A 24,463-nucleotide genomic window follows, 5' to 3' on the forward strand; every position below is an offset into this window, starting at 1 on the left:
AACCTACAATCATCACTACTCTCTTTTCTTCCATCTTCATTCTCTATCATCCTTATCACATCAATAACCTATCCACGACTACATACTCGCCAACTCGGATCAATCACTGACTTACGAGCTAGTCTCTGCGCTTGGCCAAGATGCAAGGTCTCAACAGGTATGTCTTACGTCCTATGTCCCTTCTCTTCGCCTTGTTCGGTATCAGTATGAACTGATCATTGTGCTCGGGTGTTTAGATACATCCCACCGGATTATGATCCCCGTAAGACCTCTACTCTGAACAAACATCAGGGCAAGAAACATGCTCTGGGAGTTAGAGCCAAGGATATAGATAAAGGGATATTGGTGGTTAGGTGAGTGTATCCATCTATCCCTTTCCCTCTCTACCTGTGTCACACATTTTTTCATCCTTGTCGGGTTGGGTGGCCTGGAACCTGGACTGATCAGCAATGCTATACATCCAGATTCGAGCTCCCTTTCAATATCTGGTGCGGCACCTGCAATGCACACATCGGAGCTGGTGTAAGATACAACGCGAGAAAGCAGAAAGTGGGGAATTACTTCTCGACGCCGGTTTATGGGTTTAGGTGTAAATGTCATTTGTGTGATGGGTGGTTTGAGATTAGGACGGATCCTAAAGTGAGTCATGGCGATCAATAAGTTCTTCAGGTCATACTGATTCACTCTCATCTGTAGAACGCCGCGTATGTCGTCCACGAAGGTGCAAGGAAGAAGGACGAGGATTGGGATCCAGAGGAGAATGGTGGATTCGCTGTTCATGGTGAGTGCACTCCATCCTTAACTCAATGGCATGATCACGAGCCGAGTAGAATACTGACGCTGACTCCGTTCCACTCATGCGTATAGACACAGAAGCACCCTCAGCATCTGAACCACCGGCAGACCCCTTTGCAGGCGTAGAGAAGACTATAGATCAGCAGACATGGGCGAAGAGGGGTACATCTAGATTAACCGAATTAACAAAGTCATCTGATAGGATTAATTCGGATCCGTATCGCATATCTTCCGCTCTACGTCGGAAGTTTAGAGAAGAAAAGAAGGTGTTGTTGGAGAGACAGCTGAAAGATGACGGTATCAAGGAGAAGTATGGGCTGAATGAGGATCTGATACATTTACAAGATGGAAATGAAGACGGTGAGAAGGATAGGAAAATTTGGGAGATTATCAGAGAGAATAGAGGTGCATCAATTCCAAGTGGTTCATCGTCCATGTCCACACCTAGAAATCAGAGGAAGGGTCGAGCTTCGGATACTCCCAGCTTGGTAGAAGTTCTGAGAAAAAACACAGGCAAGAAGTACGATCCGTTCGCCGAGGTGTCATTCTCCAGCTCTTCGACGAGCGGTACACCCGTCAAGCTTAGCCCCGGTGGGATTTTGGGTAGTATCAAGGGGAAAGGGAAGATCAAGGGGAATGTGCTGGATGATCTTTCGCCCAAACCAAAGGTTGAAGATGGACTTGCAGAAACGAACAATGGTTCGACTGGATTAGCAGGGGGTTTGTTAGCTGGATATGGAAGTGACTGATCGACCATCATCACTCAACACAGTTTCAACTTCCCTTTCATTTCAATACTCCTTGGACATCCTTTCCGCTTACTCCCCTACTACCGCGGATCGACAATTTACCACTCAACCTTTCAATACCCACGTCCTTTCACCAGAACAACCTCTCTGCGACCATCACAGATATATACAATGACCCGACGCTCAAAAGGCTCGTGTATCCCAGCTTTTACAATACTTACAATTGGGACATTTCCACCTACACATTGTCGCTATAGCATAGAACAGATCCTGAGATACTTGTAAAATGCCAGCGGTACACACTCATCATACATCACCAAGATCGATCCAATCAATCGTGATTGTTTTGTTCATAGTACTAGTAGCTTATGTGTTCTTCAATGGTAGAAAAAAGAAGGAAAAATGGTCGGGATATCCCACGGGGGACGTAGAGGAAGACCTAGAAAGTGGGAGACGCAGATCTCGGGGAGAAAAAGGGTCAGAGGGCTCTGATAGGAAGGATAGTGGAGATCGAGATAGGGGACGAGAAAGGGATGGAAGTCGTGGAGGGAAAGGGAAGGATGGTCAATCCGACAGTGACTCTTCGTCGTCGAAGAAGGACAGCGGTAAGAAGGATGGAAAGAAGGACAGAAAGAAGAAAAAGAAGGAGCCCCTTGAGTGGGCACAACCGCCTTCAGCTCCACCTGTCTCAGCCGCACCGGATCATCGTACTGCTACACCTAAGAAGTCAGCCTTCAGAAAAAGAGGTCCCGACGATAGTTTACCTCCTTCACCAAATACACAGGCCGGTAATGGGGTTCGATGGGTAGATACCGAGAATAACTTGAAATCACCAGTCACAAAGCATTTTAGGAAATGGGAAGATCATATGGGTACGACAGATGACAGTAATGAACTGTTTAAGAACGGAACTTATCAGCAGAAGGATAAAAGCAAGAAATTACCTTTTCCTTCTAGATGGTCATCCAACGAAATTGTACGGCTGCAGCAGGAGAACGAGAAGAACCCTCGACTCAAGGACAAGAACATGCAACTGCCAGATGATATCCTGGAAATGATGCGCCAAGTCGAACAAATCTCACAAGCTAAACCAGCTGATGCGCAATTATGGCAACTGGCCTTGCAGGATTCGTGGGACAATGATTATGGGAATCTACCGAAAGTCCCCATGACCGTAGCGAAAGAATTGAGTAAATTCGTCACCAAAAAAGAGATAGATACGATCGAGGCAAAGATGAAGGAGAGGGTGAAGTTAGAGACGAAGCCTGATTCAAAGCGCAAGTTCGAGGATTTCGTAAACGGTTTAGGAGTCAAGCGAGACACCCCCGAATGGCCATACAAGTTTACCCTCGGGTGGTATATGGATACTTACAGAGCTAAGGACTATAAGCGCAGGATGATAATAGATAACAAGAATGTCAATATGACTGGTGATCCTGAATGTGCGAGGGTATCCTTCATTTTGGGATGGTTGGAGTATATAGGTGAACTGAACAAGGCTCAGAGGTTATTCATCGGATGGGATCTGTATGGTCTGACTCTACGTGCTCAAGCTATGAAAGAGAACAACGCTCATTATCGTCTAGACCTCACGATCTTCTTACCGTGTGAATCGGAAGATCCTACAGAATGGGCGATGAGGTTCCAAGAGTCTTGTCTGTCTTTCAGGCATTTCCATTCGGAGATGCTGAAAAACTTCAACAATACCTCTAACGATTTCATGGATGACAATGCATTCAAACGACGTCGATTGATCTTTAGACCTGGATGGACGGTTAAGGGAGTAGATATAAACAAATCGTCTGATCCGACACCCGATCAATCTATTGCTCAACGTACACTCATCAGACGGGATCCTAAAGTCATCAATATTCCTTCCCAGGGTGATGTGGACGCTAGTCCGAGATTACGAAGACTACAGAGCTTCGCGACGATAGACCCGTGCAAGAAGGCGCTCAGTCAACTCGCACCTGGAGAAGTAGCCGTCCAAGAACTGAGACAGTTCTATTGGGATCAAAACAGCTTGACCAAGCAGAACAACTCGTTAACTCCTGAAACGTTCTGGTTGGCATATCAGATTGCAGGTGATAGATTACAATATGAGATGGACCCGGATGAATTTCTCCTACCTAGGACGACGTACGATTTCATCCGTTCGTTCGATCTCGGGAGCTACGTCCCTTTTCAACTTGTTCTTGGTGAACGAAAGTTCCTGCCGATCCAGGGATTTCCAGCGTTGGAACTGGTCATCATATCGTATATCCCCTTAGGCCAAGACGGATCGACCGTCGAACTGATCCTAGATCCTCGATTCGGATTGACACAGCAATTGGAGATTGAAAAGAAACCCACCAGACATCTCAACAGGGAACCGATCCGATTGAAGTTGTTCGTCGCCATATCTGATATAAGGTTGACTGAACGTATTCGAGACGACCTGGATAGGTTCTTCGCGTTTAGAGGTAACTCCTACCTGAGGGAGGGGATGGCGAAATCGCATATCCGAGATACCATCCGAGGAACGGTCTTCAGGATATTGGATAATGTTTATATAGTCGATGAGAGTAGTGCGAGTACCGCGCAGGAGGGGAGATTACCCAAGGGAATGCCATTGGGCTATGAACCCAGGTTCCCACCTGAATTGATGGGTGATGAGACTTCTCAAGCGAGAAATCCATTTGGTCCGCCCGGTATGGGTAGTGCGCCTCCCACACCCACACCCACTGGACATCCACCTCCACCTTCACCAGGAGGGGGTGGATTCCAATCACCCGGCTCCGGCTTTGGCAGACCTTCACCGTTCGGTTCGGACATACAACGACCACCTGCACCCGGTCCTTCTACTCCTCATGGACCGTTCAACCCTCCCCCTCCCCCTCCTACACCTCCATCCAACACTCAAGGTCCTCCTCGACCACAAGCGCCCCCACAATTCACGGATCCCCGACGAGCCCAAGCTCAATTGGAAGAAGCTAGACGGACGGCGGAGAACCATCATGCTCAACAATCTCAACAGTCGAATCCGAATCCAAATCCAAACTCGAATTACCGACCTCCTTCGGTCGTTGATGCTGATGAGGAGGATGAACCCATGACTCAGGGTACGTTCGGCAATTTGAGGAATCCAGATGGGAGACCTTTCAACGGCGATAAGGGTGAAAAGGGGCGAGAATTACCACCTTAAACGGTTGTTTGTGGATATATCGGACATTGGCTGTTGAGAAAGATCTGTACCAATAGAGTATGAATAAACAAGTGCAAACCCTTACCCTATCTGTTTCGCTGCTAGAATGCCATGGTAGAACCCGATTGCCTTGTTATCTTGTTACTTTGATGTTCGTTTGATGTTCGAGATCACTTATGTCTGGACCTCAGCTGGCGCAAGGCTCTATCGATGGTCTCCCCCAGAAAGGCTTATCAAATGTTAGCCCGCTGAGCAAATCCCGAACGAAAGCCCTTCGGAATGCGCCAGTCCCGGTCTGCTGTTGGTAGATCATATTACACAAGGAGTGTAAGCGCAGTGACAACTTCTGACTTGACATCTGCACTATGCACACTCATTGCCCTCAGTCCTTTGTCAAAGTTCTCAAAAGTCTAGATCTCAGAAAGTATTCGCGCTCGATGCGCCGGAAACGGGATAAGTTTCGAATGATGACCTGTACACAACAATGTATTGATGACCACTGAACATCAGGAGAGCAACGACGTGTATCCTCTACACCACAGTTTGGGGAAACATATAAATCTCATCAACTTCTTAGTAGCCAGATAAAAGCATGAGACTTGGAAGAGAGTGTACAGACAGGTGGAATGGATGAGGCGATCATCAAGGAGGAATCCCACGAATTCACCCATAGGAGAAGAAAGGCAGAATGAGGGGTTTTCCGAGTTCGCCAGTGCGTTGCACGGGAGGGCGATAAGTATGACGTAAATGTACGCAGCTGAGTTACTATATGAAATCACTAGATATTTGTGCGCGTTTTGAAGCTGCTCCTTTCTTATTTAAGATCCTTGGAATTGATGTCATGTCTTGACTACAGAGAAATTTGTCCAAGGAGTTCCTCGTCATCGCGACTTTTGCTCAGCCCTCCTTCTAAGGATGCACAAGATTACCACGACGTCTCATACCTGAAACGAAAGGAGCATCATTGGTTCTGATCTTCTCACAGAGCTCTGCGGAAGCATTCAGATATGGATATATAACAGGGTATCTACCCGGAGCATCTGACAGAAATCGATATTTATCAATTGTTTCCCTCCAGCAAACGTCTAACGAAAAAGCATCATGAGTCATTCCAATAATGAATTGCAGGATTACCAGCAAAGCCAAGAACATCCCCTATCTCACCAACAGTACCAAGAAGACTGGCTTTCTCAACAGTTTGCGGCGAATCCTCCTTTAGGTTATACGAGTGGCGAACATTGGGGCTTTGCTGGTTCGAATCCGGGCATGAATGAGTGGGATGAGGTGACCATGGATGGATTATCGCATCAGGCTAGTGGACCAGCGAGACCAGCATGGTGAGCATGCCTCCTACCATTTATATCTGTCTCTGATCACGTCCTATCTTTATAACCCAGTGACACGCACTTGAACTCTTATTTTGAAGACAATCTGCTCAATAACCGCACGCAAGTCTCGTCATTTAATCGATCACTATTGCCAGACATCATGGAGTTTTCTACTTTTATCGCAGACCCGTCTTGCCAGCGTCAAAGTGAAGCAACTCAGGACCATTCGTACAGTTCCCATGCTGCCCATGGGACTGGAACTTTCGGGCCCGAACTTCATGATGACCCAATGGCGGGCAACCTACCTGCGACCCAACCTGAGAAGCCAGGGGTGAATGAACCTCATGTGCCTGACAATGCTTGTTTATCGGAAGATGTCGACACGGAATGGACCCGAGGCCGTTTTAATACCATGTACCAGTACATAGCTGAGTTATATGGCGAACACAGAAGCTGCTGGCCGGTGAACAGTGTGGCATACATGAACCAAGATGATAGAAATTTGCTCTTCAGCGTTGACCGGGACGTGGAGAAGTGGGAAGAGGTCATCGATGAACCAAGGTTGAGCTGACAAAGAGTAAAGACGGGAAAGAAGCCCTTCTCCAGAGCCGCGATCTAAACGAGGTGTTGGTATACGCCCTGAGTCGTCCTTGCAAGCGTCTCCGTCATGCTGCTTGTAAAAGAAGGGATGTCATGGATTTAATCAAACGGGTCAAACTCAAAGACGTAACTTCCATCTCCCTCGACGAGTTGGAAGCGAAAAATTCCCATTATCTACCTGTGCAAGTGTGTCAGAGCCTTACTTCGGTATTGCAAAGGATTCCGAAGGGCTGTACATACCAAATCAAAAGTTTTGGGCAACCAGGTATCTCAATGCCAGAAGTGACGACTGTGAAGGCCAATCGCCGATTAAAGAGTCGCCATCTCTCGATTGCGACTGAATTCTCGAATCGTAAAAAGCATACCACGTTCTTTACACAATGTGGAGATTACTTGAGATATTGCAACGCCCGGTCCAAGCGAAAATCGTCAAACAGGACGCAAGCTGACAGGAACAATCAGTAACGATGCTCATTAGCCATGTTCGTGACTTACCGGAATCCAATGATTTGTCTGCCGAGTCGACGGGCAATTCTGGTTTCTTCAGGGTACATTGTGCGCTAGAAATCAAGTGATCAGTGAGTCTAAATCATGACAAAGGTAGGAGCGTCAAGCGTGATATGTATGCGAACGGAGAAGAGGAAGTATTGGCAGCGCCTCAGAAGCCATATGTGATTATGCATGCTTTGGGTCTTCAATACTCCCTTCATGGTATAGTTGACATTCCAGCATCTATCTGGCTCTCCTTACATATACCTCGACAAGAGTTTTTGGACGATTCCTCTTCTGTCTGCGTGTTCAACTTGACAAGTGAAAAGAAATTTACAAAAGGCCGAATGGTCTGGCCAGCTGTGCGTGGCTGCCACATTCACTGAACTGTATGTATTTGGATTGAACCTTTGTATTTCTTCTGCTTCTCTTGCACACTACTGAATCAAATTCAGACAGGTCTGAAATCCCCGAGTCAGAGTCATGACAGAGGATATGTATGCACTCCATGACCGGGGTCACAAAGGAGGGGCAGCACCGTGTCGCATGCATGCTCTTGATGTCTATCAGTATATATTAGGGAGTGTGTTACGACCATCCCTCGGGTTCTGATACTGCTTATCTCGAAACTTCAATACCCAAGACTAAGAAGATGAGCGATCGCCGTACTTCATTGCAGGTCGATACAGATGAGGGTCTCTCTCAGAGTAGGCTCCGTCGTTCCGGGATCTACACAGACGAGCTGCTCCAAGCACCCCCTACCACTTCCGCTGGATTTGTGCCAGTAATATTTTCGAGTGGCGATACGTATATACCAAATCATGAAGCTCGGGAAGACGGTATATCGATTGGGTAAGTGATCAATCTACGGGGATACTGCAAGGGAGCTCCCTAGCCTCCATTCTACCTTGACTATGGTATCGCTGCTAAAACTTGATATTCGGTCAACAGTGACACCGTAGTCTCCCCGGCGCAATCATGGTCACCTCACCAACGATCCTTTGGTGACGGTACGTATGTCGACTCGCAGAACACCAACACTGCTTACGCCAGAGGTAACAACCGTACTTTGCGTTATGATGTTAATGATACATTCAGTGCAGATCCGGCGGGATATCAGCAGACTCTCGTGGGCGGAATGGCGCAGGCACCGCTTCTTTCAGCGTTTTCTCAAGGTCTGGACATGACAGTCAATCAATCGATGGCAACGATGTTTGGTCAACAGCCCTTCTCTACTACTCCGTCTGGGCTGACAGTCCTAGCAGCCGGCCGATTGCCCCGCTTCAGCTGGCCGACAACCATGACAACGACACGGAAGATGGGGTTAGATCACGAGCCATAAGACGACGTCTCGCCAAGCTGTATGAGCACCACGTCCAGACATACGGGTCGGATTTCTCGCGGTGGCCTACATGCGGGATGGTCTCCATGACCAAGAATGACAAAGCCTCCATACGTGCCGGGAGATCATGGAAGGAATTCGTCGATAGCGACAAGGTCCATCTGACACTTAGCGATGATGGTAGTCGAGCAGATTTGGCAAGTAAGATCCCTGATGGCGTCTTAGTATACAGCTTGATTATGGGTAAGAACGATAGAAGTAGAAAGAAGGGGGCGTTCCATCCAGGCTCCACCTCCGCAAGGAACATTACGTCCATCCCATTCGCACAGCTTTGTAAAACCTCGCTCATAGAGGGGAAATACCTACCTGTACTACTGTGTCGTACTAGTCAAGAGGTCTTGAAGAGGATGAACGAAAAGAGCGGCTCAAGTTCAAGCCACGCCGCTGTCGTTCATTCACATTCAGCTCTGGCCACTGAGTTTTCGAAGAGCAGGCACAAAACCCAATGTGAAAATTGTGGTGATTTCTATAGAAAACCGAAGCATAAAGTGGATCAAGAAGCGAATAACAATTCCAGTTGATATGGGAGCACCGTAGAGGGATAGCTGCGTCAGGTTTCATAGCAGCAGCATAGTTGATGTTTGAGTAAAGATGAATCACACTGGAAAAACAAGTTTGAGAGGTTGAGAAATCATGAAACAGAGGAGGAAGGGAAGAGAAAAATGAACCACTCCCAGCGTTTCTTTGAAATCAGTGAACAGAAAATGCAAGAGATCTTCATAGGCTCATACATGCTGTAAGGAGTGAAATGTTTCCCTCTTGATTGCTTTGAAATCTGATCAAATACGTGCATCTATCTAAGTGTCACCTGCCACAGTCCCTGCTCATCCTCTGACTGATATTGCTTGTGACACGAGCCGAAAATGAGGGAGGATCTTTACCAATTCGGACTGTCCGTCTCATGCGTCTATCAGCTTTCCCTATCTTATGACTCGAGTCATAACTTGACGAAAATGGGCGATATGACACCCACCTATGAAGTAAACCAGCATGATAAGCGTGAATCTGTTCCTCCCTATTCATATCGAGAATCGCCTATGTAAAGATCCATCCCGTCAGCTCAACGTTGCTCATCACCATCTGCTCTACCTATCTTCGTGTGCGTAGTACTATTGAACGCATCGCAGTGCACTCACATGCGTCATCGTCCTACTCATATTCGGCCACTTCTCATTCCCCCCAATCATAGGATTAAAAGGTCTCCTGACTCCAAACTCCGTCGCGGGGAGAAGCATGAAATTGTATGGGTTATTCCTGTCCAGTTCGGGGGCGTCGTAATTTGTCGAAGATGCTGCAGCGGGAGGTTTTCTGATTGGATATGTATGTGAGTGTGGGAGGGGTTTGGGTTTGATCTTGGATGGATCGGGTTGAGGAGGGTGGCGGTAGTGCCAAAGAGCTTCTTTCTCTTTTTCCCTGTGGGAGTGAGCGGACGTAAGTGTCATGGTCATTTATGGGTTCTGCAAGTCGGAAGTGAGAGATACTAGCTCGGAAAGGGAGAGATGTTCGATTGATTCCAGAGAGAGGGAGGGTTTGACACTGATGGACGGAAAACACTTCAATGAAGGAAAAGGAGACTACTCACTTCATCAACCTCTTCTCAAACTTCATCCTCTCCTTCTCCTCCCTCTCCCACTCCTTCATACTAATCTTATACAACTTCTCCTGTTCCTTTTCCTTCTTCTTCCATTCCCTCTCTCGTTTTTCGTTCTCCTTGAAGATCGCTTTTTGGATCGATCGCGGCAAGTAATCGAAATCCTCTGGAAGGTGCGGTACGAACTTGGGCATTTTGTATGGGTTTGGCATGAGGGGTGGTGCAGCTATCTCTGGAGGGGGATCGGATATGGTTGGAAATGGTCTGTGGATCTGGAAAAGTGTGGTGAATTCATCAGTATAAGGGATGACGATAATGGAAGGCATGAAGAGCAGATCATCGCTCAGTATATCTCGTCAGCTGGCAGGTACAGTACATCAACAGATACTGATCTCCCTGTTTGTCCAATGACCGCGTATAGACCAACGTCAATAACTCACTTTGTACCCCTTCCCCTTCTTCCCCTTATCAGGATACCCATACATACTCTCATCCCATTCCACCCCCCTCCCAAACAACCTACTAAAAAACGAAGGCTTCTTCCTATCAGATCCCCACCCCCACGTATCAGGCGTAGGATACTCCCCAGCGAGACCTTGAGCCTGCGAGTGACTGGACAGTCCCTGAGCCTGCGAATGAGCGCTCATTCCCGGTTTAGTACCATTGCTCCTACTGATGTTCTTGCTTGTTTTGGTGCCTAGGTAGTCTGGCATAGGGAGCTCGAGCTGGTCGAGAGGTAGGGCTGGTGGTTTGGTCATGTTTGATGTTGGTAAACCAGTCGAAGAGCTTTGAGCACCGTTGGGAGGTTTGGGTATTTTAGATTTGGAGGTGAACATTCTTTATATGTATACACGATTTAGCAGGACGAGGGATTGATGGGTATGGTGGGATAGTGTGAGTCAGTATGAGGAGAGGGCGTGCAGTGATGGCAATCAGAAAGCGATGCTTAATCAGTGTATGGGTATGACATGATACTATGCATGATGATCAGCAGTCACATCATGAGGTATTCCATCGCACCGTGTCCCCATTGTGTGTATGTCAGTGAGAGAGTGGGAGAGTGAATAGATGATGAAGTCAAGTTTGATGGTGAAAAAGACAAGAACAATAACGACACTCGGTCTAGCGCAAACATGTGGTTGTGTGTTATCTCATTCACCCTGAATCGTATCATCATCTTGTTACATGTAACACATCAAAAGATACCAAGGTAATATTATGCTCTGAATGTTATTGCGCGTAAAGAAATGTATCTATGAAAGCAAGCTACCCACTACCATCCACTACAAAGCGATAAAGCTGCACCTACGCCCCAGTCCCAAGCGAAGGGGGCAATGAGCTCGCAGGGTTAGCCCCATTCCCATTCCCATTCTCCCTCTCCCTATTTCTGTCCCCCCTATCCCTGTGTCCACCTCTGCCACCACCTCGTCCACCTCGTCCACCTCTACCCCTTCCACCTCGTCCTCGTCCACCACCACCTCGACCACCCTTGAAATCCCTTCTTCCGCCCTTTTGTTGAGCTTCGTTCAATTTGTCGGCAGCGAGTTTACCTTGGAAGTTTGCTCGTGTGGTCCAGAAAGATCTTTGTTCTTCCTCTATGTAACATAACATAGAAAATCAGTATTGTCTTCGATTTCCATCTCCACGATAGTTCCAAATAGTTGAGGACGATTGGTAGATAAGACCGGAGAAACGACTCACCATCCATTCGAGACCATTCTACCTCGGCACCACCAAAAGGCATCTTCTCATCCCTGAGCTTGGTCAACTCATCATCCGTAATGACAGCGGCATCACTCTTGGCGATAGTACCCGATTTGGATCCAGGTGGGAAAGCAAGGAAAGGGTTTTCGATGATTTTGGATACTCGGATCTATAACGCATAGTCAAATCCAGATCAGCTATACGACGCTATGAACATGATGTAATTCTGTAGCACAACTCACCTTGAGATCTTTCCAATCCCCGTTCTCACCGTGGTTGATGAATTTCACAGCAGCGTTGTTCTCGAATGGTACTTTGGATGAATCGATGATCTTTCCAGTATGTCGATCACATTCCAACATGACACCTTTGTATTCTATGGTGAGTGGTTTAGGTTCCTACGTTGCAACATAAGGACATCAGTCACCATCACTCATAACAACTTAGCTACCTTTGGACGCGGGATCTGCTCACCTCTGTTCTAGATTCCTTTGAATCTCTTTCCTCTCCATCCTCATCCCTTTCCCTCTTCTTAGGGTTCTTCTCCCCACCTTTAGAGAAACCAGGTCTAATTCCAATAACAGCGACGTCGTCCCCGATCTTGGCGAGAGAAGGTGAGATCCCCTTCTTAGCTTTATCCATCTCCTTGAAGGCGTTGAATTTCCTTCCTGAATCTCGTTGCTTGGCATCGGTTTTACCACCTCGGTGAATCTCGCTATCTGGGATACCCTTCTCCTTAGCCTTCATCTTTACGTATTCGTCTCTGCGAAGTTAGATATTCTATCAGCTCAATGCAGGAGCTCAATATCGAGACGCTAGTTCTGAGCTGCAGATCAACTCACTTTGACATCTTGCTCATCTCCTCGCCATCTTCGGTGAATTTGGGAATAGTCTCCTTAGCCAAGAAGCTCTTCATATCTTGCTCATAAGCGAATTCGACAAAGACTGAGCCCTACACAAGTCTTCCAGATCAGCTTCCCATCGTTGCTCGCCTTTCCTCTATCCTCTGGATATCCAGACCGTCTCACTACAGCTAATGATATGTGTTCTAGTCATAGAACCCACCTTGAACTTTCCTTTACCTTTCCCACTAGGCCCCTTCTCCTCCAAATCCGCCCTCCTCATCCTAACAGCATTGATCTTCCCAAACTGATCAAAGTACTTTTCAATTTTCTCCTGCTTGTTCCCCTCCACATCGTCCTCTCCGAAACCCTTCACATACGCTGATCTAGTCCAAGCAGTCGCATTAGGTTCCAAAGGTCTCTTCCTTCTTACGTTATCTCCATCAGCTGACAAGACTACCAAAGGGTCTTTGCCCTCTTCCTGGATTTTCTTCTTCAGGGCGTAGACGACGAAGGGTTGACCGATCTCTTGGAATTCCTTCATTCGCTTGAATGTTAATATCGTCTTGAGGGGTACCCAACCTTCGGTGTTGCAGCATGTGAGGGAGAAGAAGTATTTGTCGACTGGGAGGTTGGAGTCGGAGAAGTAGAAGTAGACTGTGAAGCCGCAAAAGGTATGTTAGCAACGAGATTCCTTGCTTCGGTTTGCTTGAAAGGTGATTACGAGGAAAACACGAAAGAGGATAAGTAGGAGGTTTACTCACTTTGCTTAGCAGCTTTCTCGAGCAATTCCTTCACTTCCTCTTCGCTCTTTCCTTCCACGGTGGGAAGAGGACCCAATTCCTCAGCTTTTACTTCTACAGCTGATTCTTCCTTTACGTCTACCTCCATAGCTGCGGCGGTAGCTTCGACCTCGGGTTTGGCTTCGGTTTCGGACATGGTGGAGGTGGGTGACTTTGAGTAAGTGGTGGTTGGAAGATGGGTGATAGCAGGTGTCAACCGGGAAGAATGTCTGAGGTCGAGATGCACGAGTGAGCTGCTTGTGGTAGCTGACTATGTGTGCTTTTGAGTAAGAGTATGAATAAGAAGGACAATAAGGATGTCTATGTGATGAGATGTATCTTCCTTCATACTCTCATCAATAATTTAGGTTGCATCTCTCTGATTCTTGACTTCTCGACAAAATCAAAAATAACCAAAAACACGAGGCATGTGGACATATCTCCGTCGGATATAACACAGAGTGGCAAATGTGGCATTCATCTCTAGGTGGAGGATGTCCACTTTTGAAATCGTGCTTCAGCCATCTTATAGACCCTGAAAAAGTCATGATCCATGATATCGTGGAACTGATATACTTCATAGGTTGAGATGGCTTCCACTGCTAACGTTCAACTTTACTTAGTACGTCTTACGAAGATGAAGGAAAGGAACATCACGAGGGTGCTGTCTTGGATGGACATCGATGATGCGTAGCGTCAGCATTGAATGGGAATGGGAAAATCTACTGGTACTAATGTTCACTTTCTCACATATCTCGTTTTCTGCTTAACCCAATACTCACATTCTTTCATACCACCATCACTCTACAGCTGCAGGCCAGCACTTCCCTCCATCCTCTACAACATATCAATACTACTCAGCCAGACCCGGTACTATCCACTACATCTTCGATACCTCTTGAAGAGGATCACTCACAACCCTCCATCCCTGATCAATCTCTCAAACCGACCGACCACCATGACCAGCCAAACCAAATCATCAATGATGCCAGCGGCATATGCGATAGTATTAGCGTCCTTACCAGGAGTATGGGCGATCACACCAACTGCGAGATGGGGACATCAAGCTGTTTATGTAAAATCAAAGAAGGCTATGTATGTTGTAGGAGGGGAAGTACCTACATCTGGTAGTCAAATTACCAACGAAGTTTTGGTATTGGATGTGAGTGATTTGTGACCTCCGAGAGTAGATCTCAAAACAGCCAGATGTCTATCCGACATCCATGGACTTCCTGGGGAGTGAGGTTGGTTAGATCAGTAGATGCCGACTACCTGTTACCGTCTTATAGCTCAACTCATCCAACCCCACATTCTCAACAGCCTCCTCAGAGGGTCTTCCTCCCCATGCATTCGGATCCATGGTATCTACCCCCGATGGCTCCTCGTTAGTCGTGACGGGAGGAATCACCTCGTCGTGCGAGAATGACGGTACCGCCCATACCCTCAACCTGGACGATAATGAAGGATGGGTAACCACTTCTCCAAGTAAATTCATAAGAAGGAGAGGTGCAGGTGCGGCTTATGTACAGGACGCGAATGGGAAGGATGATATCATGGTTGTTGGGGGTATTGCGGATTCCTATGTTTGCTGTGAGTATGCATTGACAGAAAAGTCAGTCTCGATTTACTCCTCGACTAACTCATCTGACGTTCTAGCCTCATCATCCCACTCTTACCCTGCTTCGGACGTTCTTTCCCTCCCCCTCTCCGCCTCTTCACTAATCTCCTCCCGAAGTCTCCCTTCCTCTCTTACCGGCTCTTCCTTGGCCGTATCTGATTTCGCCCTGACCTCAAGCTCGGATGGTGACAAGATCTACTTGACCGGTGGTCAGACTTCTTCGGGAGACTTTGTAGATATGACGACTGTTGGAATATGGGATTCGGACGATGGATGGAAATCTCAGGCTACGACTGGTGATGTGCCCTCTGGAAGGGTTGGTGCTAGTTTGGTAGCTCATCCTAATCTAGACATTCTGTAAGTTAAGGCTGTTTCGACTCACTAGTATAGTACAATCCTTCGAATTTCTTAACCAAAATAGATGCTGATGAAATGAGGGTGATCAGCATCTTACACGGTGGCTCAACAGACTCTTCCGGATCAGCCTCCAACCTCCTTTCTTTCCTCAACACCACTAACTGGCAGTGGTCTACCCCCTCTAATCTCCAACCTCCCACCTCGTCCGCCGCATCCTATCACACCTCAGTAATCACAGATCAAGGAGTGATGATCACCGCCTTCGGACTTGCTTCCACCGGCTCACCCAAGTCCGACGTGTATTACCTAGATATGAGAAACCCTACAGGACCCAGCGGATGGTCATGGAAGAACACCTGGTCTGCCGAGATGCTCGAAGCATATTCCGGGTCAAGTTCGACTTCGACCGGTAGTAATGCATCTACGACTAGTGGAACAGGCGTAACAGCTGCGAAGGATAAAGATGGTTCAGACGGAGGGATGTCATCCAAGAAGATCGCTTCTATAACTGTGCCCGTCCTAATCGTTGCACTCCTCTTATCTCCTATCATCATCTACCTAATCAGGAGGCGAATGAGGTTAATCAAGAAACGCAGAATGGCAAGGCACTTCTCCTTCTCTTCTCAGGAGGATGAAGGGTTCTTCAATGGTCCCTCGAATGGCTTATTCTCCAGATTCCTGGGTACCAAGAATGTCAATGGTAGAGATATGAATGAAAAGCAGGGGAACTACTTATCAAGGATGGTCACTCGTTTATCATCTCGATCAAACTCAGATGACGATCACGAGGATGATATTCCGTATGTCCCCCCTAGGGAGATGGTAGCAGTTACAAACTCTCGATCGGTAACTTTCAAGGACTCGCCGGAACACAAACAGATGAATTGGGAAGAAATCGATTTTGGCCTCGGTAAACTCGACGAGTCAAGGAATGATCAATCTTCTTTTAACCAACAACAACAAAATGGTACTTCATCTGTCTCTCCTTTCGGCGATCACGCTGCCATCCCTGCTCATGCGCCCATTGTCAACTTCCCTATTGCCCAACCTCAAGCTCAAGGCCAACGAGGTTACTCAGACGAAATGTTATATAGTGATTCGGCCATCTCGCCGCCATCCGTTGGCCGTCTCAACGCCAATAGCGTCCCATCAGTATTCGTTCAACCAGCTACCGTCCCCTCTACTCCCTCTGCCGACCTCGTAAACTACCCAGCTATGATCCCCAGCTCAACCTCCTCAGCTGTAGGCGGTTCCGCCCCCTCGCAAAGTTGGGATTCCCTAGCTAAAGAATTGGAGTCCAAGCCCGCTTTCAGATCAATCTCACCTACTGCCCAACTTCGTTCTCACGCTCATCCCTCCAACTCCCCTTCTGGTCCTGCTGTGGTGATGCCAGGTGATATTTACGGTGGATTAAGGAGTGAATCCCCACGACCAATCTCCCCTGCACCCTCTATCCCTCCTCTTGAATTCCAAAGGCCCGCCTCTGTATCATCCAATAGATCAAGCATCTCCGAAACAGGTACCATCCGACTCGTCAACCCCAATTCTCCCTCTCAACGACGACCCGAGTTTTTGCCGTTCCACCAGATCCCTCAGGGGATGAGATCGGTCTCTCAACCTGTTAGACAGCTTGCCGGAACCACAGGTCTCAACAGAAGGGGATCAGCTAATTCTGATACCTCCCCCTTGTCTAGTGGACAAACTACCCCCACACCTAGGAATATCTCGTTGAGTTATACTCAGGGGATGAAGAGGGCTTATAATCCCATTTCACCCATTGGGTTGGGAAGTCCCGCAGGGAATGGGAATGGGAGTCCGGTGAATGTGGAGAAGAGGTCGAGCATGTTGAGGGTCGTTAATGCTGATCAGAATGAGGAGGGGGCGGAAGGTAATGGTAATGCTATGTAAAGTGCGTTATGTCATGGAGCTCGATCAGGAAGGATTCAAAGGACGATCTGGCTGGACCAGATTTCTCTTTTCTATTTCATAGTATAATCAGTACATATATCGTTGAATTGTTGATATGCGATGCGATGTATTTTATGGACATTCAACTGATTGATTTAACGCTATCTCAGTAGTCCTAAGGCGTTATAAGACCAGATTGTATTGAAAGTGTACTTTGCATCCGACCATCATTCCAGTGTGAACCTCACGAACTGCTTATGCTCGTCCTCTGTCATTCTGCATTCAAGTATGTATGATGTTGATGTACTCGCACGAAAACAAATTAAGCGCCCTCATCGCCGCCCTCATATTCGGCCGACGGATAAACACAACCAAATTATCATATTATATGGTATCATACCCGGCTATCTCGCCAATCTCACGGCAATGATCGTCCATCCTCAACGAAAGAGAAATAAAAACAAAAGTTCCGATAAGGAATGCTCGTACCATGTGAGTATGCTGTTTCTCTTCAAATCTGCTTATCAGTTGGGTCTGGGTCTGGGTTTGGCTGCCGGTGGGATGAGTAGTCTGTCTGTCCTCGATTGCACATATACGCGTATATATCCAAAAACACTTTCTCCCTCTTTCTCGTTCTTTCGATTCATTCTCCTCTTTACTGAACATCCCACTGTACAATCAACTTGATACTGAAACGGGAGTGACCAGAGTATCCTTGCAAATACCCTTTTCTCCTACACATCTTCTTGACAAGTCCCAAACTTTGTCCTAATTAATCAATCAATCAATGACACCGTCCGAACATATCGCTCCCTCAGTAGACGTCAACGGTACTACGTCACGGGCACCATCACGCTCCGGAAAGAGTGGTCCTTTCCGGGACAACGAAAGCAAGGCCAGATGGAGCTTACTTAAAGGTTCTCATGGGAGTAGTCAGCCGCTTTTGGGGGTCAAAGTGAGTCTATCATCTCCCCCAAGCATCGGATGATGTACAGTATCTCCAGACTAAATCTCAACCTGTCTTCTCGTACTACAGTGGCGAAGTTCAAGTTGGTTCATAACTATCGTTGTCACTCTGGGAGTAGCCACCGACCTGCTGGCTTATGTGAGTTGTCCACCTCCAACCATCTTGTGCGAATGAAGGTCGAGATATTGATAAGCTCTTGTGAAAAGGCAATCGTGGTACCTATATTGCCCTACCGGCTCCAATCATTACATTATACAAACGTCTCATCATTGACCTCATGGTTACTCTTTGCTTATTCTATGGGGATATTCTTATGTAAGTTGATCCTCCCTCGAATCAGCTCTGTGCCAATTGACCTTGACCGTATCGTATCATGGCAGGTACATTCCCCGTGGGATACTTCTTCCATAAATACCCACTTCGTCGAGCCCCTCTCATAGCTGCTGTACTGGCTTTAGACCTGGCAGTGATCCTGTTCATGACTATCAACACCTACTGGGTCATGGTTGTAAGTAGGTTCATCCAGGGCGCATCAAGTACGGTAGTCTTGTCAGGTGAGTCGTCAGTCATATCTCCATGAAGCTATCCCCTGCTGACACGCCTGCTGCAAAGTCGGTTTTGCATTGTTGTGAGTACGGTCAAGAAGCTGTCAGATCTGGCAGCACGGCATCTCAAAACACTGATATAATACGATATGGGATGGGATGGGTGTAGGACCGAGAACGTACCTGAGGAAAATATCGGCCGTCAGATGGGATTCGCCTTTTCCGGGATCTCAATAGGAATGACCATTGTGAGTTCTGCGGTCACGTCTGTGATCCGTTCACGACTTTATCCATGCGTTGACCTCTCTTCTGGTGGAGGATTTGAGGCTGATGATTATGCGACGGCCGTGCTAGGCGCCTCCGATTGGTGGTGCATTGTACAAACATATGGGATGGCACGCTCCTTTCATTTTTTGTATTATTGCTTTAACCTTTGATCTGGTGCTACGACTGCTGGTCGTCGAGCAGAAAGACCTGAGAAGGTGGGAAGCAAAGCAAGAACAAAAGCGATTGGCCAATGTCGAAACAGATCAATCCAATTTGGATCCAAGACAACAAGTCAAAGGAGCCGAGATACCGCTTGAACAACTAAATGACCGGGGGAACCTTTCTTCCCAGACCCAATCCCAATCCCCTGCCAATGTCAGTGTCAACACCGAGCCAGTCGAGAACAATGTTGTTACTCCGGAAGCTGCTGTCGAGAAACAAGAAGAAAAAGAAGTTGTTGAACTTTCACCTTGGAAAGTCATAGTCACCATTTGCAGTTCCGGTAGAGGGATGACAGGGTTCTGGTTGACTTTTATGTATGGTTTGATCATCGGGATGCTAGAACCTACGTAAGTCCCTTCCTTGTCACTCTAAGACGGTGCAGTAGATCTGAATACAGCATTGATATCAAGAACTCCTGATCTAGGTTGACTCTTCGAGTTCAAGCAATTTGGCATAAGGAATCGGATTTCGTGGGGTTGATATACTGTGAGTAGGCCATGCTTCCCGCTTGAAAGTCAGAATAAAACGGCCCACGCTGAGACGAGCATCAGTGGCCGCTGCTGCCCCGACATTTATCACTGGCCCAATCATTGGTACTCTAGCCGATAAATTCGGAGCGGAATACATAATGCTCCCTTGTCTCATCATTGCTCTACCATGGCTACCTCTAATGATGCTCAAAGATAGCTTAGCGGGGTTCATTGTCTTTTTCGCTCTGTCTGGTAAGTCCTAGCGTCTCAAGCCTCGCGCAAAGCCAAAAAACTCCCAAGGTGACTGATCTTGTCTCATGTCCGGAACCAGAGGTCGCACTTCAATGCGCATCTAGTCCTACGGGCTTGGAGATCACTCTGGTCGCTAGAAAGACCGTGAGCACTGCTCTCCTTACTTGTTCTGTTGACTTGGCTGATAATTGATTGTGGTATGGATATAGCCTGGGATAAGTGAAATTCGTAGGTCCCTTCCAACTCAGACCTACACTGGAGCAGAGATGGAGCTGACGCTGTTTTCCCACTAAGACCAATTCGCAGCCTTGAACGTTGCCTTCGGTAAGTCAATCATCGAGTCCTGGGGGAGTACGAGATATCCGTGCCGGTGCTGAGAGTGAATGGTATTTTCGTTAGCCATCTCATCATCAATCGGAGCGGTGGTAGGTGGACAGATGTACGATCACATATCCCCCAGTGGCTGGGCAGCTATCTGTTGGTATGTCATGTCATAGACCCTTGCTTTGCTGTTCTTCTCGATTTGTTGTTGTGGATTTTGCTGAGTTTAAGATTGTGTTAGGTTCGCTCTGGGCATGATAGCCATGTCACTCCCTCTACCATTCCTCTTCTCAGGGAACAAATCGATATACAGAAGGTTGATAGATCGTGGTAAAGGTGCTGAGGATGGCGGAGGTACATCAGAGAGCCAACCGCAAGTTGACTAAAGAGAAAAACGACGGGCGGATGTTATAAGAAGCTTTCGGACGGAGGGTCCGTGCTGCGTTTGACTTGTTTCATCAACGATCACTACTCATATTGGCTTTGTATATGAACTTTTCGGACAAAGAATTTAGCTAAACTCACACCATTCATGATAATGCAAAACCCCACCTCTCTGTCCGGATGAAATCTATCCATCATCATATTTAGGGTAGCGGATCATAAAAGGAAAAGGAAGGTATGTATTGGATATTTCCCTCAAAAATCGAGCAGACTATATTCTGAACTGAGGGACTGATCAATGGGTGGATTTGGCGTACGGCGTACAAATATATGATCAACCTCTTAGCTTTGCCCTTGTGGTTTGGGTCTTCACGATCCGCACAACTCTCCAGACCCAACCGACCTCCATACGTAACAATTTCCGCAACCTACTTATAACACTCATCGAGTAATGACTCGGATGCTGGCACGGGAGTGGAGGGTGACTGCTTTGTGGTGAATAATCGGTTAACTCGCCAATCTCACAGGGCCGCACGGCGGACATGATGATATCGATCCGCGAAAAATCGACAAAAGTCTCGTATTCGTCGCATGTCATCTCATCTCATCTCATTTTTGTACCAACAGTCAAATCATATCATAGTTCTGTCCATCCATCCTTCGTTCTTGTGTGTATACAGTATCACCTCGTCTTCCTTAGTGTATCACAACTCCTCCCGACACCGGTTATAATTACCTCCGCCGGAACCTTTCTGGGTCGATCGAGTATCTTGGCACTAAGTATCATCGTTAACAAATCGAGCATCCTTCTGGACAGTAATTTCCATCCGCCCGCTAGAAGATAGGATAAGGTATTAGTTTGTGTATAGTAGGAACAGTGAAGGACATGGCGATCATAGCAAATCAGGAAATAATACCACCATCTTCCGGTACATCTCGCGATGTCGTAGAGGGTTTGCATGAAAAGACCAACGCTAGTATGAGTGGTGGGACGAGGACCAAGCTGGGGATATCGAAAGGTCCCACGAAGAGCGGTAAAGCTCCTTGGGGAGTAAAGGTGAGTAGTCAATCTCGTCTCTGTCTGTGCGTTGTGTACCATCAACAATCATTTGAGATGCTGATTTTATAACTTTGTGGGGTCTGATGAAAGTGGAGAAGTTCAAGTTGGTTCATCACCACTGTGGTCACTCTGGGTGTGATCACGGATATTCTGACGTATGTAAGTGGAGCTCTCCATTACTAAACTCAGCTCTCAATATCTGCAAAGCTGTTCACTGATGCCTCGGTCGACTCACAGACAATCGTCGTTCCCGTCTTGCCGTACCGACTCCAATCTCTAAACTACACCAATATCTCCACCTTGACTTCGTGGTTGCTTTTTGCATATTCGATAGGGATCTTCATATGTACGTATCTCACCCTTTCATACCTGGGCATGGAGCTCATATTCCATCTTCATCTCATCCTATCCGCGAGAGTGATCTGACCGTCCTTTCCCCATAGGCACCCTACCCGTAGCTTATTTCTTCCACAAATACCCTTATCGACGATCACCCCTGATCTTTGCCGTCCTAGCGCTGGATGTAGCTGTGATTCTGTTCATGACTATCAATACATACTGGGTTATGGTTCTTAGTAGGTTTATACAGGGGGCATCGAGCACAGTGGTATGGTCCGGTAAGTCGATGGCATTGCGTAGGACCCCAACATGAAGAACGCTGTTGACGACTGCACGGATGGGTGTGATATAGTGGGGTTTGCCTTGATGTGAGTCATGTCGACCTTTCAGCTCGAAGTATGATCTGAAAGTTGAGTACTGACTATTGTCCGTGCTACGTAGATGCGAGAACGTACCCGAGAAGAATGTCGGTCGTCAAATTGGATTTGCCTACTCCGGAGTATCAGTTGGTATGACCATTGTGAGTCACTTCCTCCTTCATGCATCACGACCCTCGCCTATGACCATCACGAGCTATATTGAGCTCGTCTTTATTTGCTTGTCAGGCCCCTCCTATCGGTGGAGCATTATATCAACACATGGGGTGGCACGCTCCATTCGTATTTTGCATCATCGCCCTCACGCTCGATCTGATCTTACGTCTGTTGGTGATTGAGCAGAAAGATCTAAGGCAATGGGAAGAGACAAGTCATACCACCACCGGAAGCGAGCAGACCAGAAGCGAAGACGAAGAACAAGTCAGACAAGCTGAAGTACCTCCAGGACAATTGGAAGGCAGTGCCAATGCCAACGATAATCAAGTGGCAGGACAGGAGAAACCTGTTGAACCTGTAGTGGAACTCTCCCCTTGGAAAGTCATACTTACCATTGGTAGTTCTGCTAGAGGTATGACTGGGTTCTGGGTGACGTTCATCTATGGCTTGATCATTGGTATATATGAACCTTCGTGAGTCGTCTTCTCTCCTTGATGGTATCGTAAATCAATCTTCGAGAGGCCATACCACATTCTCATAATATTTATTTTTTTACTGATCATCCTGCCTGACCCATAGATTGACGCTTCGAGTTCAAGAGGTGTGGAACAAAGAGTCCGATTTTGTCGGATTGGTATACCGTAAGTCGAATCGAATCACCTGCTGCATTTGTGTTTTAAGAATACTGACCAGTAACTCAACAGTCGCCGCTGCTGCCCCCACCTTCTTTACTGGTCCGATTGTCGGTGCTTTGGCTGATAAATATGGTGCCGAATTCATCATGTTACCTTGTCTTGCATTTGCTTTACCTTGGTTGCCACTCATGATCCTCAAGAAGAGCTTGGCCGGGTTTATCGTTTTATTTGCTCTTGCTGGTGAGTTCTGTCCCTCTCTTACAGACAGAACTATTGAGAGGCCATGTCTGACTGGTGTCTCTCGATCAACAGAGGTCGCACTGCAATGCGCGTCTGGGCCTGCTGGTTTGGAAGTCACGATAGTTGCCAGGCAGACTGTAAGTGCACTCCAATCTCGTTGCTCTAATTGAATCTCGAAGAAGATGTACTAACTTCTCTTCACATTCTATCAGCCCGGGATCAGCGAGATTCGTATGTCGTTTTTGGTGCTTGCCTACACCATGACTTAGAACCATAGCTAATATATTCACTTTCGCTTCCCACAGATCAATTCGCAGCTATGAACGTTGCGTTCGGTGAGTCCACCCACATGGAACCCCTCGAACGTCAATGCTGAGTATATATCATTCACGAATTAGCAATCTCCACATCGATAGGTGCCGTAGTGGGAGGACAGATGTACGATCATCTGCCCAGCGGGTGGGCAGCGATCTGCTGGTGAGTCTTTCCTTTGCTTGTCAGAAAAGTGGGATTGGTGGCTAAAGACACGACGTTCAATAGGTTCGCATTGGGTCTCACAGCGATATCATTACCTTTCCCTTTCTTCTTCTCGGGGAACAAGACCCTCTATAGGCGGATGGTGCATCGTGGCAAATCCGATGAGGTTGAAGGTGGACCGGCCGAGGACCAACGGAATGCTCCAGAGAGGGGAGATGTAGCGGTACCGCATGATTAGAACAAAGAAAGATCAAGCATAATTCGCGATCTAGCTGTATAAACACCATTCAACATATACACCATTCAACATATATACACCATTCAACATATATACACCATTCAACATACACACCATTCATCTGAATTGTACCATCATATCACTGCAATCTCTACCACTCATCT

General features: G+C 47.2%; 8 protein-coding genes across 8 annotated transcripts; 6 read left to right on the plus strand and 2 right to left on the minus strand.

The window, feature by feature from the left end:
* Positions 1-140: 140 nt before the first annotated feature.
* I302_109062 (uncharacterized protein) lies at positions 141-1,544 on the plus strand (the record flags this gene model as incomplete). Its single annotated transcript, XM_019194790.1, has 5 exons — positions 141-157; positions 237-353; positions 465-639; positions 697-781; positions 868-1,544. 5 exons carry the CDS (start codon positions 141-143, stop codon positions 1,542-1,544), a joined length of 1,071 nt encoding a protein of 356 aa, XP_019043626.1.
* A 286-nt stretch (positions 1,545-1,830) lies between these two features.
* On the plus strand, positions 1,831-4,728 carry I302_109063 (uncharacterized protein; the record flags this gene model as incomplete). The annotated part of the gene is made up of 1 exon (XM_019194791.1): positions 1,831-4,728. The coding sequence occupies one exon, from the start codon at positions 1,831-1,833 to the stop codon at positions 4,726-4,728; it is 2,898 nt and encodes a 965-aa protein (XP_019043627.1).
* A 3,069-nt stretch (positions 4,729-7,797) lies between these two features.
* I302_109064 (uncharacterized protein) lies at positions 7,798-9,068 on the plus strand (the record flags this gene model as incomplete). Its single annotated transcript, XM_019194792.1, has 3 exons — positions 7,798-7,997; positions 8,097-8,159; positions 8,249-9,068. 3 exons carry the CDS (start codon positions 7,798-7,800, stop codon positions 9,066-9,068), a joined length of 1,083 nt encoding a protein of 360 aa, XP_019043628.1.
* A 356-nt stretch (positions 9,069-9,424) lies between these two features.
* Positions 9,425-10,974, minus strand: I302_109065 (uncharacterized protein; the record flags this gene model as incomplete). Its single annotated transcript, XM_019194793.1, has 5 exons — positions 9,425-9,437; positions 9,521-9,582; positions 9,684-9,960; positions 10,130-10,410; positions 10,579-10,974. The coding sequence occupies 5 exons, from the start codon at positions 10,972-10,974 to the stop codon at positions 9,425-9,427; spliced, it is 1,029 nt and encodes a 342-aa protein (XP_019043629.1).
* A 469-nt stretch (positions 10,975-11,443) lies between these two features.
* I302_109066 (uncharacterized protein) lies at positions 11,444-13,623 on the minus strand (the record flags this gene model as incomplete). The annotated part of the gene is made up of 7 exons (XM_019194794.1): positions 11,444-11,733; positions 11,840-12,011; positions 12,085-12,240; positions 12,317-12,605; positions 12,685-12,794; positions 12,908-13,341; positions 13,449-13,623. 7 exons carry the CDS (start codon positions 13,621-13,623, stop codon positions 11,444-11,446), a joined length of 1,626 nt encoding a protein of 541 aa, XP_019043630.1.
* An 801-nt stretch (positions 13,624-14,424) lies between these two features.
* On the plus strand, positions 14,425-17,349 carry I302_109067 (uncharacterized protein; the record flags this gene model as incomplete). Its single annotated transcript, XM_019194795.1, has 4 exons — positions 14,425-14,628; positions 14,756-15,056; positions 15,123-15,441; positions 15,531-17,349. 4 exons carry the CDS (start codon positions 14,425-14,427, stop codon positions 17,347-17,349), a joined length of 2,643 nt encoding a protein of 880 aa, XP_019043631.1.
* Positions 17,350-18,136: 787 nt separating this feature from the next.
* Positions 18,137-20,779, plus strand: I302_109068 (uncharacterized protein; the record flags this gene model as incomplete). The annotated part of the gene is made up of 14 exons (XM_065870791.1): positions 18,137-18,304; positions 18,386-18,454; positions 18,523-18,631; positions 18,697-18,870; positions 18,929-18,944; positions 19,031-19,109; positions 19,216-19,697; positions 19,775-19,836; positions 19,902-20,072; positions 20,152-20,216; positions 20,282-20,300; positions 20,367-20,396; positions 20,472-20,553; positions 20,635-20,779. The coding sequence occupies 14 exons, from the start codon at positions 18,137-18,139 to the stop codon at positions 20,777-20,779; spliced, it is 1,671 nt and encodes a 556-aa protein (XP_065726863.1).
* Positions 20,780-21,663: 884 nt separating this feature from the next.
* I302_109069 (uncharacterized protein) lies at positions 21,664-24,299 on the plus strand (the record flags this gene model as incomplete). Its single annotated transcript, XM_065870792.1, has 15 exons — positions 21,664-21,834; positions 21,928-21,996; positions 22,075-22,183; positions 22,281-22,454; positions 22,529-22,544; positions 22,618-22,696; positions 22,782-23,013; positions 23,071-23,182; positions 23,289-23,350; positions 23,414-23,584; positions 23,657-23,721; positions 23,797-23,815; positions 23,890-23,919; positions 23,983-24,061; positions 24,125-24,299. The coding sequence occupies 15 exons, from the start codon at positions 21,664-21,666 to the stop codon at positions 24,297-24,299; spliced, it is 1,563 nt and encodes a 520-aa protein (XP_065726864.1).
* Between the last annotated feature and the right edge of the window lie 164 nt (positions 24,300-24,463).

This window comes from Kwoniella bestiolae, chromosome 8, assembly GCF_000512585.2.
Source record: "Kwoniella bestiolae CBS 10118 chromosome 8, complete sequence".
Taxonomy (NCBI): Eukaryota; Fungi; Basidiomycota; class Tremellomycetes; order Tremellales; family Cryptococcaceae; genus Kwoniella; species Kwoniella bestiolae.